The following is a 16,808-nucleotide window of genomic DNA, read 5'->3' on the forward strand; positions in this document are numbered from 1 at the left end:
TTCATAAAGATAAAGCTAAACTCTCTACACAAATTCAGCTAGTACAAAAATTACAGAAATTATTTTCGAGAAACATTTTAACCCATTCTAACAATACGTTTTCGTACAAATTAAGCATCAACGGTAACTGAAGTTATATTTCCGAAACTCATCCAGTCAACTGCAAGGTACCGAAACATACGCCCAACATCAACATGTAAGTAGTTCGTAGAATAAGAAACGTAAACGTTTATTTTTGCTAAGCTACGATTTTTTAATTCTAACGTTCCAAAAGCTAAACCGACAACTAATTTAAAAAATTTGTTAAGCTAAAAAACACTAATTTTTAGTTCAAAATAATGAACGGAATAGGTAATGCTTAAAAACAGTTCTAAAACTGTCGATATGTTTTCGAGATGAGTTAAATACAAGATAAACAATAACTAGTAAAATTCCGACTGTTACTGAAACAAAGCACGCACACGTTAATACAAAAGGATTATATCTATCACTTAAACGAAAAGCTACAGAGAATGTGCGTCATTAGCACATTCATAACACAAACCACAAGGAATTAACATAGTTTAATCAATATTCATAAGTCTCTCATTCATTCATACGAGATGAGCTGCCATTGCACAATATACCTTCTCATTACATTAAGTGTAAATAAGATCAAGTATTATATTAGTAATCGAATAAAATAATGATAATCCCATCACGACGTGCAAAACAAAATTAAGTCGAAGGAATAATTTACATTATACTTGACAACATACCTGTAAAACGAAAAACACAGTTTTCGATAAAATATACTAAATCACCGACTAACAACGTCGATTCCCGAATAACGTTGTAACTTAGAGAAACTGAAAAAACCTCTAAATACCTAGCATTAATCGATATCCACAGAGAAGGTACGTTAAAATCATCGCACAGAATTCTTCAGTCAAGTCTTTTTTATTTTTAAATATAATCAATAGATCTACATGAGCATTAGTAATTTATAAAAATATAAATTTAAGTTGAAACCGGTGTTGATTGTACTATATGCTTTGGTTGCAATATCGATCAACAGTTAACAAGATAATATCATATATTTTATTAACAAATAGTATCGATTCACGTTCTTTAGTAAAAACAAACAATACGTCTGGTACACAATACACGTGAAAGTAGTTAATTTATTATACCCTTAATGAATATTTTACTGCTAATATATATTATTGGCGCAAAAGTGTTTTAAGGAAAAAAGTCTTATTTTTTGTCATTTTATAAAAAATTCTATAAACTGTTTAATGCATTTTGTTCAATAAGTTACACAAGTAAAACGAAATAATTACGTAAAAATCTAAATTGAAGTCACTTGAGAAATATTTTTTTTTTAAATGTTACTGGATAAAATGGCAATACTACAGTTGGTCAACTATGAAAATTGTGTACTTAGTTTGATGATATGTTGTCATAAATTACCATACATATACAGGAAGTGTATGTTTAATCATACAGTATTAAAAAAAAAAAAAAAAAAATGCAGTTTCAATTTTATAACAAGGAATGGTGTCGATATACAAGGGCTTTCCAGTAAACAACTTACGGGTTGAAATAAAAAACCAAACCAAACAAAAATAAAAGAAATTTTATTATATGCATTTGAAAGGAACAATCAAACTATTTTTCCACATCGTCGCCATTTACATTTAAATACTTATAACGATGGGCAAGCTTTTCAATTTCTTCTCTGTAGAAATCTGCCGCCTTAGATTTTTTGCATCCATCTTGCACAAAACTTGTGATAAAGAAAGCTTCCCCGATACAATTTCATGCAGTAGACTTCGTGAAATTTGGGGGGAAATGAAGCGAGAGTTCCGTAATCGTAATGCAGCAATTTTATCGTTGACTTTCATCGTCAGTTCATCAGTCACAAGGATATGCCGACCCACTGCGGTCCTCATCGTAAATACTGGTGAGCCATTTTTCAACTGAATGCACCACTGCCTCACTCCACCTTCACTCATTATTTCATCTCCGTACACCTCACAATGCTGCCGGTGAATTTCACCTGGTTTGAGGTTTTTGCCAGTAAAACCCTAATCGCTGAACGCACCTCACAACTCGCGGGAGTTTCTATTGAATAATTCACAACGAACAAAGTAGAAAAAACACAGTCCACACGCTACGACTGCTTGATGCGTACTGAGTGTAGAAACGTTTTGACGCCAAGATGGCGGCTCTATCCCCACCCATCTACACGCTAGGCACAAACGTAAGTTACTTTCTGGACCGCCCTCGTAATTTTTGTTTACGGAAATTCTGAAGCTGCTGAACGTGAATATCAGGAGAAATATCCTGGAAGACGGATTCCAAATACGAGAACATTTTCTCCGGTGTATTCGCATTTACGAAGGAAAGGGCAATTTTCTACGTGTTCGTTCTCTGTTGAACGCCAGGTAAATCATCGTGTAAATGTTGAATATAATGTAACTCACCATATTCACCTTAGTCTTAGGCACTAGTACATGACGAATTTCGTGTCGCACTGCTATGTCAAAAAACAGTGTGGCGCATCCTACGAAAATAAAATGTTTATACGTTCGGCCAGTAGAAAGGTCAAATTTTGAGACCAACAGATTACGCCCAGCAGTTAAACTTCTGTCATTGGCTTCTCGACAACGCTAATAAGGTAAATTCAATTTTATTTACTGATGAAGCCCACTCATAAGAGAAACGGAATCTTCTACTTTAAAAATAGTCATTTATGGAGCGAAAACAAACCACATGGTACTGTGGATACTACTTTCCAACAAAGATCTCACATTAATGTTTTGGTGTGGCATTATTTATTATAAAATTCTGGGATCGTTTATTGTTAATAGAAGCCTTACGGGAGATTCATACGTTCATTTCCTGAAAAATAATTTGCCGGCTCTTCTGGAGAATAATTAACAAAAAAATTGTGGCGAATAGAATTCTCATAAAGCACGTAAACCTTCGGCACAAATCGTATCTTAAGCGTACCAGAAAACATTAACATCTATCTGCATCTGGAATCTAGTTAGGCAGATAAGCACTAATCACAAAACGATTTTTTTCATAATCTTTCTCTATTAAAAAAACAATGCACGCACATGCACAGTAAATCAGTCTACTAAGAAAGTAGAAACAGGTCAAAGTCTTTCCCAAAGACTACAGTAAACAATAAATAAATAAAAAACCAAACAACAACTTATTACAAAAAGGTATCGTAAGCCCGTTTTTAGAGATAAACTAGTAGATCTAAATCTTCATTCCTACAATTCTTGTAAACAGCAAAAAACTTACTTAATTCGCAATACTTACTCACTTAAGATGTCATAAACATATACAAAACGTACACACCGAAGCGTGTTAGAAGTTCGATTACATTTACTGGACACACAGTACATTTTTCAACGATGACGTATAGCGCAGTTCAAAGAGCGGTACTAAAAGGTTACTTACCAGGTAAAAAAATTCGAAGAGGAACAAAAAGAGCAGTTCGAGAAGATGCTTAAAGAAGCCTGAAGCTATAAATTATCATAAAATTTGTTACATAAAACGAGAAGTTAATAACCGCTAACTACCTAATTTTATCAAACTGTTCTACCTCAGTAATAAAACATGTTCCAACATTCAGACAACAGAACCTAAACAAAAAAAAAACCGTTTCTATGTTTAATTTCAAACATTGAAAAATACAAAACAGTTATATTAATTTTTTCATAATTCGAAAGTAGATAAATATAAACGGTTGTAATAACAGCGAAGTTACAAAGTGTGATTATTCACAGTTATAATATACACAGATACTAATAGTTGACTCGTTATAAAGTCCACAATTTAAAAATAAAAGGTTCAATATGTCAGAATGATACAATATACAGTAATAACAAAGAAGCTCACCGAAAAGTATGCGAGGAATGTAAATAACAGTAAAACAAACAATACACGCACATTTATAGAATAAATATCGTAACAAATTCTCACAACTATTTTTAAGAATTCCGACAATTAACTTCGTTATTTAAAATTCCGCACTATAATACAGAGTGCATCATACATAAGGGCAATATTAGTTAAGAGGAATGTACATCTATGTGAATTACACACATTCAATTACACTAGTCGACATAAAATTTGGAACTGAACAGGAGGGTGTACTATGTAGTTTATATGCTGAATCTGAACATGTATTTCGAAACAACCCATCGCGTAACGTTCTTAAGTTAAAACCCCTTAAATCTACTTGTTCCATTATTCGTGGAAAAAACAACACAAATAAGTTAGTACGTCTGTATGTTTGCTTATTCAAATCTTAATTATATTGTGATAAATGTCGATTTGTAATTGATACATGACAACTGAATGATGTCATTTCATGTCAAGCCAGACAAATATAATCATGTCGGTGAGTCAAGTAATGTGGAATTAAACGTGATGGAATTTTCTTCAGTACGAGTTCAGCTCTTGGTATGAAACTTGCTGTGTTCTTTAATTGTGATACTGGTTTATACACATATAAAGATTATTTCATAATGATGCCATAAATTTCGTGAAAGATGTTTATGACAATCTTTGGTATAATATTACTGAACATAAATATTTTTAAGTTGGGTGTGTGTGTCGCCTTGTGTTTTATTGCACTACATGGTGAAACCATTTTATGACTAATTTTAAGTAATTAACTATTCATAAATTAAAACTTATTTTTATAATTAACTAAGCATTTCTTTAATATTTCACTTTACTTTCATTCATTAAAACTTTTTGAATTTTACAATGAATAAAAATCGGACTTGTAAAATTTCTTCAAATATTTTTTCTTACGTTTGCGGAGAATTCACCACGAAAAGCTAACGAAAACCAGTATCGAATCTGCTGAAACATTATTGACTGTCCATTGGGAAACGAAGATAACTCCTGGGCTCCCCATGTAGCATGCATCAAGTGCTACGTTAAACTAATCAAGTTGTTAAAAGGGAAAAAAAGAGCAATTGCCTTTTGGCATACCTATGATTTGGCGAGAGCTACTAATCATTATGATGATGCTATTTTTACTTAACAAATGTTACTGGTTTCAATTCAAACAATAAAATCAGTATTGAACACCCAAATGTTCCCTTCAGCTATGATACCAGTACTTCATAGTGTTGATTTGCCGATTCCAACTCGATTCGGACTGTTGATTTCTTTAAAACTTCTTGGAAAGAAAGTTTTATTTTCAGAAGGCTCAACCGATGCATCCTCAACTTCAACAGTTATTAACTACATTCATGTAGTATGTAATGTAACTACATTCCAAGTAGTAACTATATTCCTCACTTCATCATACAAGCAGAACTGAGTGATGTAATTCGTGACTTGTATTTTCGAAACAACTAGCAGAACTCCTACGTTCACGTTTTAAAGAATAGAGATTATTAAACAAGGATACTAAAATTTCAGTATATAGAAATCTAAACAAAAATTTACTGAAGAGATTCAGAAGAGATGGTTTAATTTGTCCTGCATTATGTTAGGGGGCTAATGTCTCAACTGGACATTGAATATGTTATTCACGATTCAAAATGAATCTTAAAGGCAGTGTTGTTGCGTAAATCTTAATAAGTTTTTTCTAAACCGGTAGCACACGCTGTAGGAATGAAATAAACATATTAAAGTACGTCAAAAAAATTTAATTTATTAAGTATGATGAACACTCATGGCGAATCATTGCTGACCTGAAAGTGTTATAATAGGGTTCCTTCTCGGCCTCCAGTGGCTTCAGAAAATACATGCGTTTCTTGTGTTTGTGGGATAGTCAGGCTACCGATACACAGTACGCAGTTAAAGACTGGCCAAAAAATAAATCTGTTTACCCCCACGAAAGGAAAAGGCTGTCAACAATCCCTTTGTCGAAGCAGATCATATTATACATTACCTAGTCTACACACATCAGACTAGGCCTAATGAAGAATTTTGTAAAAGCATTAGATAAAAATGGAGATGGCTTTAAATATTTAGCTGATGTTTTTCTACAATTAAGGAAGCTAAATAAAAAAGGGAATATTCATTGGACCACAAATAAAAAAATTAATTCGTGAAAATATATTTGCCAGCAAACTGAATCCTAAAGAACCAGCAGTATGGAAGTCATTCAAAGATGTCATTTTTTTTCTTGGAAATGAAATAGCAAGAAACAATTATCGGCTGCAGAATTTAATTGAAAATTCATTTTTTACTTTCATTTGGACTTTTTCCCTTTAAACTTGGGCGACATCAGCGACGAAGGAGAAAGGTTTCAGGTTCCACCAAGATACACTGCAAATGGAACAATGTTATCAAAGCAGATGGGATGAATGTATGATGAGTGACTACTGCTGGACGATAAAAAGGGAAGACTACACTGAACACAAAAGCAAAATAAGAAAGTAAATGTTTGCGAAATAAAAGGTAGGAATTTTAATTGTAATTATTATTTTTGCGTTCTATTATTTAATAAGTTTCTCAATATTTTAAAGGGTCTTAACTACAACTTTGTGTGATGAAAAACTGATTTCATCTTAAGATTCAGCGTAAACAATATTCTAATTCACCTACTTTAATCTCGGTTCCAATTTTTTTTTTTTTTTTTGTTAACTGGTGTTATTAATGTTAGGATGTATTTAGTACTCTTGACCGCTTCAGATAAATTTTATACGCTACTTTTACGTTTCATTGTGGGGAACCATTAAAAATCAAGAGCAGTTAACGAAACTTAAAATAAAAATTACTTATTGCAGCAAAAACAAACACACGAGGTAATTGTTGCAAAACAGTCCAAAACCATGACATCGTAATTCATTGAAATGACGAAACAACTGTTTGACAGAAAGTTTGTAATTTCCGCAAAGCCGATCTTTTAAACCATTAACTTCACATAAGTTTTGAAGAACCAGAATCAATGCGGAAATATCTTGCGGCCTGAATATTTAAGTACACATTGGTTTCGCAAATAGAACATTCAGTATGCGAAACCAAAACTTGATTTCTCAAAGTGGAAACACTAAGCCGGTAGTAATAAAGCGTGGAGGGTTTGGTCGTTAAACGGGGGATGATATTGTATCAATACTTTGCACAATAATACTCTGCCAAAAATTATATATTTCATTAATCCAATGGTTTCCAAACTTTCCCGAATCGCGGCGCCCTTTATTCAATTAAAATTTGTCCATGGCGCCTTACCCTACGTAAAAGTATGACTACTCGTAAGAGATAAAAATAAATAAATTTCGTGTACTTCTGTATTTTTTTTTTAAATTTATTAATATTAAATTTATAATTATAAATGACTTGGTTCAATTAATAATGAAGCTTTTACAATATTTCGTGGAACCCATGTGAAGAGGCCGCGGCGCACAGTTTGGGAATCACTGCATGAATCTCTAAGGGTCGGCTTAAGTAAACCGGAAACAATCAAATCGTTGAAAATTTAACCTCTTTAACGCATCAAACATCGGTTAACTTCTTTCAATATTATTGTAGCCTTTTGGTGTAACTCTTAGTTTAAAAACACATCTCCTCCTTTCCGACGTACTTTTTGTTCTCATAAGAATCATTCAATTCAAATTTCCTTGCAAGAAATCCACTGTTACTTACACTAATCCAACCCCTATCTTAAGCAACAATAAATTTTTCTTACAACAATTTCAGTTTCATAAGTGTTCAAAATTAAAGTTCAGAAGAACTAAGCGAATTTTCAGTGGACTTAGTCCCTAACCGGATTAGTGTGAATAACCGGCTAGAAAGTTACTTCGCTTCAAAGTACCGCATCAAAACAATGAAATCTTGTTTTAATTCATAAATCAAACGTTTTAAAATAAGTCATTAGACACGGGGAATCGATGGAAGAAAGATAAAAAAAGAGGCACAACCAAGTTTTTGTTTTATCTCCAGCTCGTGAATAGTTAACTAAAACCTATCATACGACCAGACATACTCTCTTGGTATACGAGTATATTCGCTCTCATACAGTATTCAAACAAAGTGATTCAACCCTTTTCTCTTATTCACAATGACGTAAATATGGCATCATTGTGTCAAGGCGACTGTAAAACGGGTTCTGTTATACTGCATAATAGAAGATCAAACAAGACCCTTTCCGACACCACACGATAAATCCCTCTCACTTTTACTCTTCCAACCCCCCCCCCACCCTTTACCCTTGTTTTTACTACCAAGACTACTTCCCTACGTTTCTCTACTATGATGCACAGAGAAAACACTCGTAAACGGGCTGAAAATTACCGCTCCTCAACGACATATATCTGTTCTTCTTATATCTCTAAAGAATTTTTACTGCTTTTTCCGATTATTTTCTTTTTATTGTAAACTTGTTATAATTTTCAAAGTAATAGAAATAATTTGAACGGAAGAATTCGAAAAAGCTCACGGATAGACTAATGAACGAGGTTTTCTTTCCAAGAACTGATGATCACTTTAGAACTAAGTCCCAAAAATCTGATGCCGTGGCATGACGCTAGTAACAAAAGCGTATTATTAGTGAACTTAAATGCGAAAGTGTTCGAAAACCTCTGTACAGAAGTACTAAAAATATAGTAGATCAGAATATAAGCAATGCAACACGTTTTACTGAAAAACATACCAAAGGTGCGTAAGATGAAATACAACACAGAGTTACAATAAATTCTACTAATACACAATGAAAAGAACGCCCTTCAAAATCGTTCACCGAAAAGTTTAATTATCAAACCATAAACACTTTAAAAACCAAACGTTTATATTAAATTTTAGGTTACACACACCAATGAATTATTTGAATTTCAAATAATTCACCAAAATATTGACTATTGTGCCAAATAAAATTAAAAAGAAAAAACTATAACTGGCCGATTTTCGCGGGAGTTATACAATATTGTATATAGAAACATCAGTTTTTAGAAAATCCACAACGAATAGTAATACTATACATGGAAATTCTAATCACCCTTGGTCACAAAAAATTAATACATACAAAAACCTGTTTTATACAAACACCAATGAAAACACACTCAATAAAAAAATAGATTAAGTAAAACAACAGCAATATTTTTATAATGGTTTTTATAAAATTATATGACAAGTATATAGAAACAGAATAAAGTGCCACGATTGTTTAAAAAATTACAACAAGAAAACACAGATTAGTAATAGTTTTTTCTTAAGAATAAAATTTTCACAATATAATAGAAAAAATTACTGATATATATGATAAAAATAAACATATAAACCAAACCAAATACCCATATTACAAAAAAAATATTTAAGGAATAACAGTAATAAGAATGATGGAGAGAACTTAAAGAGAATATATAAAATTAAATGTAATGAATGTAACAAAAACCTATATCGGTAAAAATAACAACCTTTTAAAAAACGTTTATAAAACACTACAATGGTTAGAAAGGCAGAAAGAGACAGGAGACACATGTCCTGTCTCTTTAATAAGAGACAGGAGACATTTGTTCCAATGTACGCATATATTATTCCTTAAACGGATTTGAACACTAGATCAAGTGATTATCGGTGTTCTTTGGTGGTTGGGTTTCAATTAACCACACATCTCAGGAATGGTCGAACTGAGACTGTACAGGACTACACTTCATTTACATTCATACATTTCATCCTCTGAAGTATTATCTGGAAAGTAATTACAGGAGGCTAAACAGGAAAAAGAAAAAAGAAAGGCACATTATTCCGATTGTAAAAATTATTTATAAATTTATAATAAAAAATTAACATACTTGAAAAATATTGTTTATAAATTTAAACAAAAGTATGAAAATGATGAACCAACAGAATATATTTGAAAATTATTTTTAAAATGTTTAATTAGTACTTATTATATGAACTCAAAGCGCTCAACAAAGCTTCTTTTGCTAGTTGCATCAAATGCGTTCAATAAAATTGTACATGTAATGTTCAAGTGACAATAAAATAAAAGTTTTAATTTAAAATTATAGACAGTTATGATTGTTATAGCAGTAAGTTATAACATAAAGTTATAGCAGTTATATAGTAAACAATGTTTACGAACGTAGGTGGCGTTTGGTTTTAAATTACATCATTCCAGTAATGGCAGTGGAAATAGGCAGCGTGAATTACAAATTTTGTAGTTGTTAAGTGTTAATGTTTTCTAAATTTTTAAGTTTTTATTGTTATTTTTAATCTAATTATAGAATTGTGTACCGACTGATGATGCGGAATCCAGCGAAAGTCGACTATTATCAGTTTTTTTTAGAGTTTCTATTACTGCGTTTTGTTTATTTATATATATATGTAGATGTATCACGAATCTGCCGGGGAATTTCATAACCTACTTGTCAAAATAATGGAAAAAGTTCACGAAAAGGTGTAAGTTTGTAGTCAGTCCCCCCCCCCCCACCGACCATTATTTCTCAAAAAGTACTGCAGATCAGTCTCTGGGACCACTTTTACTTAACTATTCAGATAAAAACTACAAGAGATCACTAATACTGCACCTTAATTAATGTCCTAAAAATATCAGTACGCTCTCATTTCACTGGGATAACTGAAATCCGAGCGAAATCTTTAACTCGAAAACGAAGCACTATAGAATACATGTTTATATGAACTTTTTCCATTATTTTCCCAAGTAGAATAGGTTATGAAATTCCCGGAAGAATTTCGTGACACTTGCGCGCGCGCTTGTGTATGTATGTATGAATGTGTGTGTGTATGAATGTGTGTATATATATATATATATATATATATATATTATATACGCACACACACACACATATTTATATATACAGAATGTTACATCTGTGTTGAAACGCTTCAACGATTACTATTAAACCCAATATCACAGACCAAATGCTGTCTTTTATACATGTATTTGGTTAACTGGCATTTCTCCCACCACCACCGCATTCGGTCGCCCTAGAGCATAGACCAAATGTTCCGTGCCAAAAACGGCTACTGAGCCTCAGAACGGTTTAGCGACCCAAATCCTAAAAGCTCCTAGTGAGCTACCTAACGTGCGTGAGCGAATCAAGCTGGGCGCCATACAGCACCCGCTGAAGTGTCCCAATCGCTCACTTGTCAAACATAAAACTAGATCGGGGAGGCGCACCCCTTGTAACAACTTAATACTATACGTCTGTAAAATAAAAAGACAGCAATTTTGGCTGCCACGCCTCCGTCGCTGTATGCCAGCTAGTACCTGTCCACCATTTAACAGCGCTTGGACCTGATTTGGCTGATGGCCAGCCCTATTACCAAGGTTGGTTTCCAGCAGCAGAGCTGTAGGAGTCCAATTGCATTTACATTTAATCCCTTACATTTACCGATGACGGTTGAACATAGCAACCTCATCGAGGAACTCCCACACGGTCTGACAGTGCGGCTCTCGCCACACTGCCTCGCCGCTTGTGAGCGGCCAGGTTTCCCCCTGACCTCTAAGTTCCAGGGTGGCTCGGTCTCTGGCCCCCCCAAGGGCCGGGCAGTGGTACATCATATGTACATTAGACTGGACCTCCCCGCAGACACACAACTCATCAGCCACCAGGCGAAACCGAAACAGATATTGGTTTAGATTCACATAGTTGGTGAGCACCTGGGCACCTGGGCACCTGACGCCTTTAAAAAGGAACTCGAGGCATACCATCCCCCCAAATCCTGTATAAAATTATACAAGGATCTACCCTTAGTCGTGGTGTGCCATTCCAGCTGCCATGCCTCCATCGCGAGGCTTTGTAGCCTTTTCTGCAGACGGGAGATGGGCAACTGAACGAAATTTTGCTCCGGTGCATTGTGATCACCGTTCCTCTCCGGTTCTGGCCCGGCTCGAAACCGCATCCCAAATGCCTCGGCCTCCCGACCTCTTTGCAACTTCCACATGACTGCCCGAATTTTCACCACTAAATCGATTGGGAGAGCCTTTCCAAATACAGTAGTAGCGTCGTAGGAGGTTGTTTTAAATACACCAGTGCATACTATCATGGCTCTGCGCTGGGCACACCTTAAATTTTGAAGTAGTGCTCTATTCCTGTCCAACCTATGCGCCCAAACCGGGGCCGCGTATGCGATCATACTTTCGAAGACGCCTCGGTACACCAAGTACATTTGGCGGCCCGACAGCCCGTAGTCTTTCCGAGCAATCCTAAAACACCTAGGTACTTATGAACCCTTACTCGGCTGATTACACAGCCTTTATATTTAATGTGGGGGTTTCGACTGCATGATAATTTGTCTGCGCCCTTTAGAAGCATAAACTTCGTTTTGGGCACAGAAATTTTTAAATTTTGCATGTCCATCCAGCCTTCGGCGGTTGACAAGGCCGCCTGCGCTCTGCTTTCTAGCTGTGGTCGTGAATCTCCACGAACTAAAAGGAGACAGTCATCGGCGAAAGCCTGGGCCGTGACTCCTTCTGGGAAAGTCAAACCCAGAAATCCGTCAAACACCAGGTTCCACGTCAGGGGGCCGAGAACGGAACCCTGCGGGCTTCCCCTGGTGACGGACTTTTCCACAACTAGGTGCGCATCTTTAAACAGAGCCGTTCGGTTAGACAAATAGTCTCTTACCACGGCCTGTGTGGCTTCGGGAACATTGGGGGGCGTTCCAAAGCATAGAGGACAGAACTCCAACACAAGGAAGGAAATGCTGCCTCTATATCAATAAAAATAGCCAAAACATATTTGCAGTCGGCGCTTTCCACCTCGGTAAGAGCATTTAAGATGCAATCCTCAGTGCCAACCCCTTTCATGAAGCCATACTGGCCTCGATTTAGAATACGGCTCATATCGATGCTTTCTTCGAGCCGTTCCACAACCAGCCTTTCAAGCAACTTGCCGAAGACCGGCAAGAGGCTGATGGGTCGATAACTGCCGACCTCACCAGGATCCTTTCCAGGTTTCAGGAGTACCCTTACCAAAGCCACCTTCCAGCAACCCGGAAAGCAGCCCCAGCTTAGGCATCCCGTGAACAGCCTGCCGAGAGGCTCCCTTATGACAGGCAGTAAATGATGGAAAATATCCGGGTCAAGTTGGTCAATCCCCGGTGCCTTCTTTAATGCCATTCGAGAAACCACTCGGTCTATATCTTCGGGTTCCACGGTCCGAACGCCAGGGAATGGTGTTTCACCCGCCCTAACGCCGATTTCCGCTTCACCCTCCGGAGCATTTGGAAACAGAGTATCCAGGAACGCCCGGTAGGTCGCTACAGATGTTAACGTGTGGTCACGACCACCTAACCCGCATCGAACACTGGACAACACGTGCAATGGCTTTGGCTTGTAACAAGTCTTTGCGAGCTGCCAGGGATCGCGTTGCAATTCGCGCATGGAGTCTTTCCAAAACTTGAGTTTGGCTTCCTTGATGGCGTGAACATATGTGTTACGGGCACGCCGGTAGATCCGAAGACGCTCAGCGCGCACGTGGTTAACGATAATCCCCGTTAGGGGGCAGCGCTGGTACCTTATCCGCGCGGACCTCACTCTTGCGCGCAGCACGCTCAGGTCAGAGGACCACCATTTCTTGCCGGGCCTCCGTCTGCCTTCCACAGACGACCCCCCGGAAAATGAGGTCATGACGGCTCCAGGAACGCTCAGATCAGCGGACTGGCTGCTTGTGACGGGTCCGTCCATTGGCCTAGGCCGCCGTAGGACCTCGTCGTGATGGCCCGGCCGATTAGCTCCGCCATCAATTCCACCTCCTCCCTGGACTCCATGCTCCACTGCAATCCCTGCAATGCAGCATCGCATACCCGCCTCAGCCTGCGCTGATCCAGGCCCCTTAGGTTGTAGCGACCTGGATTTGGTGCCCTTAGACCGCCTCCGTAAGCAATATCATAGGTTATAAACCTATGATCGCTCACACTAGCCTCGGGCCAGACAGTCCAACTACCTATCCTCCGAAGCAAGTCACCCGTCACCAAAGTGACGTCGATGTAAATTTCTCCCAGTTCGCTGGAGAAAGTTGGTGGCTGCTCCGCATCGTTAATGAGGTAGAGGTTCCTGGCTTCTGCGAACTGTTCGAGACCAGCGCCTCTGGGGTCTGTGAGTGGAGAACCCCAGGCGGTAGACTTGGCGTTAGCATCCAGGGCAACCAACACTCTGGTGCCCGGGAGACTGTCCAGAATCCCGCCCAACTTCGCCAGCAAGTCATCGATACTCCATCCAAGCTGGAAGTATCCCGACACGAGTACGACATCGAGCGTACCCCTCGTGATTCGCACCACGGTGAATCGCTCATCAGACCACTGGGGCATCCAGAACACACCCAGAGCGTCTGAGCCCACCACGATCGCAGAGAGCGGCCGTCCCCCACGAGAATGAATAACTTTCACCCCGCGGAAGCCGACCACCCTATCCGCGACCGCGTATGGCTCCTGGACCAAAAGGACCTCGAGGTCGTACTCCTAAGGAGCCTCATGGCCTCGCTCGTGGCCGCCCGGGAATGGTGCAGATTAATCTGCCCATTCCTCCAAAATGTAGCTAGTATGTATAACTTTAGAAATTTACGAAGTTCTGATGTCCAATACCTACAAACAGATCACAGACATAATGTCGAATACAGATATTGTTCTGCAGACGAGTAAATGAATTAAACTGTTGAATCATAAAAATTAATATCGTAAAATTCTTGATACTTTAAGAATTTTACAGCCCTACTTAAAGATACCATTTTACCAACATAAATATATTTTTTTAACAGTTAGGACAATGTTGTAATGCATTTTAATTTTATTAAGAGCGCATACAAAAAAGTAAAAACAACATGTTAAGAATCTGTTTAATCAATTAAAATAATCGAACAAAAACGTTAACAAGAAGGCTGAATTAACTAGTACCTACGTACCTACTATAAAATATTTCCCTGAGGAAACAACGAGCTTATTATATATTTATCTTGACAAAGAAATTATTATTCTTCACAAAAATTTAAAATAACCAAATTTCTTAAAACCTTTGTATGGAATAAGATATACGAGAGAAAATATAATCCCTCAATTGATCCTATATGTCACTGCTTAATTCTTGTAACTGTAGCCGGATATTTTTTTCTGATTTACTAAGAAAATAATAAAAAGTAAAAAAAAATGAAACAAAAAAGTAGTCCACAATCTTTGTTTGCGGTTAAACTAATAATAACTACTTAACAATGAACCACGGAGGTGAGAAAATGAAAGTTAAGATGTAATAAAATAATTATCCGATAAGTAGAGGCAAAGTAATTATGTTTTCTTCAAATAAATGAACGGCTAATAAAAGCGAAATTTCCAAAATAGTTGACTTTTCGATAATACATGAATGTGTAGGAATTGGCTATCATTGCTAGAGTGAAAGCGAGTCACGAGAAAAAGTTCCTTTACTCGAAGTACACGAAAGCGTCTCTGCTGTATACGTTCTCCACATACTTATTACCGATGAACTCCATGACTTATATTCATATCCTCAACTATGTACAGTTAATTAATAAATAAGGATCATCGGTAAAATTATAATAATTAGTTAAAAGCTGCAGAAATATTTTACGAAGGGTTGTGTCAGCTAACTGCTAGTAAAATATCGACAAGATATAGTGTGAACTACAGTTCACAAAAACGAAAAGTAGTCCGATGACTTACGAGCAAAATAACGGTTTGAATTCTTCGACCTTCATTTATTATTAAATTATAAAATTCAAAAGGAAACAGTTAGAAAAAACTTCTCACTTACTTTTGGATGTTCCTTAACCGGAACGAGGACTTTCACTGCTACTCTTATCGGTTTCTCCCTGTATATATCTACATAACGATTTTCACGCAATAACTTGCCCCCTTGAGATTGAGCTTGTTTAACCTCTGTAACAAACAAAAAAACCATTAACACCAAAATCATTAAGTCAATTTTCTAAATAATGTTTCGAAAAAATAATAAAATTATTTTAACAATTCAAAAATTCACACTTAAAAACATTAAAAATACTACAAGTGGCAAACTTCATGGAAACGTACTTTTACAAGGATTATCTCTGTCATCGTAGACGTTATAATTCAACCCGTCTTATCTCTTGTATCGTTGACTATTTAGTCAAACATTTCAATCGAGTACTGATGTCATATCATTATTCGTTATTTTTATTCGACATGAGCGCATTCGATTTGAACCTTTATGAAGCAAGTTACAGCGTTTTAAACGCATCTGAAAAATCATATCAAAACAAATACAATAAAAAACATCTATTTCATACCGGTAATTCTAACGTTGATGATGTAATTTGATTAAGTCAATTTCATTGTCTTAATTTTATTCTGCATTAAACACACAAATCAAACCGATTTGTTTTTATTGTTTTAAACCTATATTACGACCAAAACATATTTGTTCACGTAGGCATATTTACATCGCCAGGTTAATCGGTTAAAACAAATAATAATAACGATGGCGAAATAAAAATTACGTTATATAAAATAACCTAGCCGGTAATGCTGATCAAGTAATAATGAAGTTGCAAAGAGAAAAACCAGCGTCATACTAAGCGTATGATACAAAAACTAAATAAATAAATGTAGATAAACAGCGATTTACCTAGTTGACAATAAAAACAAGAAAGTCTGTAAACAAATTAACTAACCAACAATAATAATACAAATGAAAAATATTTAAATCTTAAATTTCAATAAACTTTTTTTCAAACATTTGAAATGACAAAAATTTTGAATTTTTTCGAATTTTCCTCATTTGCGATTCATTATTAAAATTAACTTTAATTTTAAAGTAACAATTTACAAAACGGGATGTCTTTTTAGCTGCCAAACATCAAGATACGACTTCGTAGCAGCAACTGTAT

General features: G+C 36.3%; 1 protein-coding gene across 8 annotated transcripts in view; it reads right to left on the minus strand.

The window, feature by feature from the left end:
• Positions 1–16,808, minus strand: part of LOC142329928 (KH domain-containing, RNA-binding, signal transduction-associated protein 3-like) — a 267,918-nt gene that overhangs the window by 151,413 nt on the left and 99,697 nt on the right. For all 8 annotated transcript variants that reach the window (XR_012757626.1, XM_075374943.1, XM_075374918.1 and 5 more), the window contains exon 2: positions 15,695–15,819. Coding sequence is in view for 7 of the 8 variants with exons in the window: in XM_075374943.1 (XP_075231058.1) it covers positions 15,695–15,819 (125 nt within the window). In the remaining variant the exon portion in view is untranslated. The remainder of the gene's footprint in view (positions 1–15,694; positions 15,820–16,808) is intronic.

The sequence above is a fragment of the Lycorma delicatula genome, chromosome 1 (assembly GCF_047948215.1).
Source record: "Lycorma delicatula isolate Av1 chromosome 1, ASM4794821v1, whole genome shotgun sequence".
NCBI classification, from domain to species: domain Eukaryota; kingdom Metazoa; phylum Arthropoda; class Insecta; order Hemiptera; family Fulgoridae; genus Lycorma; species Lycorma delicatula.